This window comes from Acyrthosiphon pisum, chromosome X (assembly GCF_005508785.2).
Source record: "Acyrthosiphon pisum isolate AL4f chromosome X, pea_aphid_22Mar2018_4r6ur, whole genome shotgun sequence".
Classification (NCBI taxonomy): domain Eukaryota; kingdom Metazoa; phylum Arthropoda; class Insecta; order Hemiptera; family Aphididae; genus Acyrthosiphon; species Acyrthosiphon pisum.
The window spans coordinates 12572344-12577925 of NC_042493.1; the positions used below are offsets into that span (position 1 = coordinate 12572344).

General features: G+C 27.4%; 1 protein-coding gene across 5 annotated transcripts in view; it reads right to left on the bottom strand.

Moving 5' to 3' along the window:
* Positions 1-5582, bottom strand: part of LOC100576058 — a 98527-nt gene that overhangs the window by 18110 nt on the left and 74835 nt on the right. For all 5 annotated transcript variants that reach the window (XM_008183188.3, XM_029485949.1, XM_029485947.1 and 2 more), the window contains one exon: positions 3322-3519. In XM_008183188.3, the coding sequence (XP_008181410.2) occupies positions 3322-3519 (198 nt within the window). The remainder of the gene's footprint in view (positions 1-3321; positions 3520-5582) is intronic.

Genomic DNA, 5582 nt, shown 5'->3' on the forward strand with positions numbered 1-5582 from the left:
AAACTGAAATTGTTCCTAAACAGCTCAAAATAAGTCAAAATATTTTAAAAAAGGCATGGTGTATAGATAATTCTGATATAAACATTCAGTCAAAATTTCACGTATCTACGGTATTTTGATTTAGGGTTACACCAAAAACCAAAATAGATTTTCACGAAAATCTATTTTGCGTAAAAATTCCAGTTTTTCCTGAATTTTTCTTTTGTTTTTCACGGTGCTTTTGAAAACTACTGGAAAATTTTACTTTTGAATGTATCAACTAGATTCACTTGTATATCAGAAAACATACTGTTGAAGAAAATCCAAGCATTTTTACTGTCCTAAAAGGTGATGACAGACATAAAAATAAAAAAAATTTAAAAATTTAAAAATTTAAAAAAAACATACAGCATTGTATAATCAATACATTCATCGTTTCACTCAGAATCTAAAATATATGTAATGTGGGATCTAGTTTTATATTTTCAAGCTATTTCACTAAGCAAACAATTTTGCTTAGTATCGACAGAATTAAAAAAAATATATATATCTTTTATCTATAAAATAAAAATATCTCCAAAAAAGTCAAAATATTTTTTAAAAATTAATTATATGTAATGTATTGTATAGAAAATAACAAAATAAAATATATTTGGTAAAAATTGTAAGTATTAATCTATAATAATTATTAATTTTTAAATAACAATAACATTTAAAAATCGTTAGAGCAGAAATAGTTGATTTATGGGTATTCACCCATTATTCAATATTCATTCAATATTGCAAGATATAAAAAAAAATGTTTATACATGTCTACAAAATACATATTTCCAGATATTCGGGATTTTGAAGACTAACTTTAGACACTCACAAAAAAAAAATATTGTAGATTTATTCTAATTTTTTTTTTAGTTACCCTAAAATAACAATTTATGACTTATATACCCCGTACCTATCCAGTATTAAATAATTTAATTTTTTAACATCATTAATCGCAAAAATTAAAAATGATTCGTATAGGTATAAATAAGTTAAAAGTGTTGTATATTGTATATATTTTGAAAATGTTATATTGGGAAAAAATAAATATTTGTGAATTGTTTTATGTATTTAAGATTAATTGTTTTCGACAGCAAAGAAAAAAAATGATTTTGTCGTAACAGTTTTGCGTAAAAATTCACGTTTTTAACTGGGAATTTGAGCTATTTTTGGACGTTTTATATTCCAATTTTTTCTTCAATTATTAAATGTCTATAAATGGGTCAAAAAGTTCAAAATGTAATTCAAAACTTCCTCATATGTATAGCAATTTCAGTATATTAACGATCAATATATATTATTTTGTAAGCATTAGAAATTAATTTAAGTATCAGGACTTGGATATACTGGAACCTCTAACACCCTTAAAAATCCTTAAAAATCGAACACCTAAAATCCATAATCCAAGACTGATTATTTTTAAAAAAACCTAAATTAACCAAAACCCGAATAATTTTTCTTTTTATAATTTTCATATTACTGTGTATGTTTTTTATGCAGTTCCATTTTGTAGTTAATGTTTGTTTAATAATACAATATTAGTACAAGACTAATTATTATTATCAATTATAGGGAAAAACTATTTTTTTTAAATTTCACCTTAAATATAGGCAGTAACAATATATAAAATATTGACGTGTCGACGTGTGGTCGGGTCTGGTATAATGTCAACAACTACTTAATAGTGACTAAATACTATTAATATAATTTATAGTATTTAAACTTTACAGTAATCATGCCACTGTCATATGTTTCTATTTATGAAATGTATTTTTAGTGGAAAGGGGCTCAACATAAACAACAACAACAACAAAATATATAAAATACAATGTTTTTTTCTATACTCATATTAACCAATATTAACCCAAAAACGATTATTAACACCTATACGGCTATAAGTTTGTTTAAATGTTTTCTTCCGGTGTTTTAAAACTTGAATACACCTAGTACCCAAAACCTGAGTCTCAAATAAATGATTTGGGTACAAGCCCCGTAAAGTGATGACAAAATTTGCTAGAATAACAACATTTTTCAAATAATTTTTCGGTTAGAAATTCATTAAAAATTTTTCTTATTTCTATCTAAGATTTGAAAATGTTATACAATATTTCTTATAAGTAACTCATATTGTAACCAACAGTTCTATAAATATATTAACACAGTTTTTATTAATTAACATTCTAAGTAAAAATTTGTACGAAACTTGAAATTCGTACAAAGCCTAACGATTGTAGTTTTTTGTTATAATTAAATAATATATTCTTTGTTTCTTTAAATGCAATGTTTTCAGCAAAAATGTATTCATCCTAATTAGTAATAAAATAAATTACTTTACGATCAATAATTTAAATATTTAATATTATAATAAAATATTTTGTAATATTGCCTGAGAGACGGATGTTTTCGCTCAGAATCGTTTTTCGTCTACAATGATTTAATATCATTAAATTCAAATTTGACCGATCCATTAGGGCATTACCCAGTTGTCTAGCTTTTTTCTTATTATTAACTAATATTCTATCTGTTATGAGAATAATATTAATTATAATATAATTACCGGAATCATTTTCTTTAAGGCCATTCATTAGATCACAAGCCCTTGACTTAGCTACTAATGATTCATTATCATCACCCAAGCATAATTGTAGCATGTCCATTGCGATTAATAATGCTTTATAGTTTAATAATCTATCCTAAAAAATCTAATTATTAGGTTTCTAAGAAATAAATTAAAACTGACATAATACTACCAAAATACGAACATCGATTTAGGATTAACTTAGAATTCACTCAAAACAAAATAACAAATATATCTTTCTTACTTATAATATTATATAGTATAATATAATATTCGTTTGTCATTTTATTTTTAATTTGGAGCATACAATTTGCTTCAATCATTAATATTGAGGGTTGTTTTAGCAGAGTATTTACATAGTATTTTTAATCTACTTTATAATTTGGGCTAGTATTATTTTAAATAATAGAAAAAACTTTAACTCGATATTTTCATAAAATATGATTTTAATGTATTAAATTTAATTAATAATTATATTATAATTTTGAGTTTATATTATTTATCACTGAGACTGTAAAATGACCTAATTTTTAGTACCGAAGTAGACCCAGGAGAGTTAACCATCGGAAGAGGTACAGGTCATTAAAATTGGGATTCGCTAATCCTGACTGACATTCTACTCTAAATATCATATTGTGTTCTTTATAAAGTACACATTTGATTAGTTTTAATTTAATCCATTTCTAAATAGTTTCTACCAAAGTTAAAGTTATAAATGCACTTACTTCGATTGATAAGACTGGCGACCGAATTGCATAAATTACATTATCTAATTTAGTCGTCTGGTTTTTTCCAAAACTGGCAAGAAGTAAGTAATTATACATTAAATTATATTTGGTATAAATAATATCATTGTCTTCAATGGATTTATAGTTTTCAGTTGCCAATATTTCTAATGATTTCTTCTTACATTCTTCGAGGTCCTAAGAATGATATAATAATATATAATATTATTTAAGCAAAATTAAATACATTGTGGTTCTTGTGAAGAAAGTTAAACAATGAAAGGTTATTTCCTATGAAAATATTTTATTTTAATTTTAGTTTAAACTAACTAATGATCTTATAACAATTTATAACAGGATTACAATTATCAACGGTAATGTACAGATCTTAAAAAACTAAGTTCTATAACAATTTGTCTATCAAATATTAAGTTGTATAATTAACCAAGTCTTAAAAAATAAAGTCCTAAAAAATTATGTAAAACTGTTTCTTTAAAATAATATAAAGATCTATAATAACGAACTGAGTGTTATAATATCGAATCTTATATTATTAAATACTTAAATCATGTATCTACTATTATGTCTTAGAATAGATTATCAATTGCGTATACAAATCAATCAGTAAGAAAAAAAGCTATTTTCTGTAGCATTAAGTTAAATTCAACATTGCTTGTATACATTATTGTAATACTATACTGTTGAACTGATTGTAAAAGATGAAAAAATACTTGAAAAAATTTCGAAATTCAAGTTTAACTACTCATATAAGAATATTTTTTTAAATAAATTGATTTTATAGTCCTCGGCCTCAATCCTTACCGACACACATCTAACATATTTATTTCATCTTATGTCCGTTATGCACGTATTATGGTTCAGAGAATATATATTTATATATAATATACTGGGTGTATCTTATGACATTATGTCATTATATTTTTTTAGCGATTATGGATCGATGATATGGGATTTTGAAAAAAGACATTTGCCTTTATTTTTAACAGGTAGTTGTTTTAAAACGATTCCAAAATTTGTAAGCTTATTTTGTACCAGTAGCAAAATCAACTTTATTTTTTGAAATGGTAACACTTATATTATTTAATAGATTCCAGTAAGTAAAGTATTCTTTACTGAAAAGTATAAATATGATGAAAAAATGTAAAGTAATCAATTAGTTGCGGTTATAGTAATAAATTGCAGCGATAATACGATTTTTTATGATTGTATATTGAAATAAAAATAATGAACTATTTTTCAACTATTTCACAGACATTTATCTAAAAATGTTATATATATTTTTTTTAGAATTATCCATTACCAATTTAAGCGTGTAAACAAATAGAGGACTGTACTTAATAAACCAGATAACCAAAATGTATGATTTAACAATCAAACTTTTCAGAAAAGAAGCGTTACCAGAATCCATTAAAATATATAGTTGTTTCCATTTGAGAAAATAAAGTTGATTTTGCTATTGGTATAACTGCTGAACTGCATGCTGTAACGGAGTAGCCGTCACCACATAAAAACGGTCCTTTTCAGGACCACCAATCAGCGGACAGTATGCTAGCACAAGCCATACACACTAACGTTAGGGACAATAACTAAGCCCCAAGTAACAGCACAACAAAAACAATAAGAGTTACATATAGGGGAGAGTCAGACGAATCTAACGACACCCTCCCCAAGTCAATAACCCCAAAATTGAATAAACCACAGGACTTCCCGTACAACTAGTAAACACTACTATACACGGCGGCAGCGAATAGTTTACTAGTCGGTACGGCAGACTGCTTATATACCGGACATTTCCACACTATCGACACAGTCTTCAATATCTCTTCATACCTTCAACAACTACAACAAAACGAAGAAACGAAGACCCGAAGACCATCCAGCGCAGCGATCCAGCTGAAACCTCATTACCGTAGCGGCGAAGCGCTTATTGTACGACGCGGCAACCGACGAGCGGCGTACTCCCATTCACACCACGGACGGAATCATACGCACCGCGGCGAAGACTTTCGTCATACGAGGCGGCAACCGACGGGCATACAGTTCCTGATTACCCCGTCGTCGACATAACAGCGACATAATAATATCGGCGAACACGTGTATCATCATCAGCGTTACGAACGTGTCCACGGTCGATCTACCAAAACGGTTCTTATCAGAACCAACAATCTAACCACCCACCCTCAGTGTGCCTGCTAAGGCATCACTGCGAGCGTTATCATCGAACACGACTTATCAAAGCC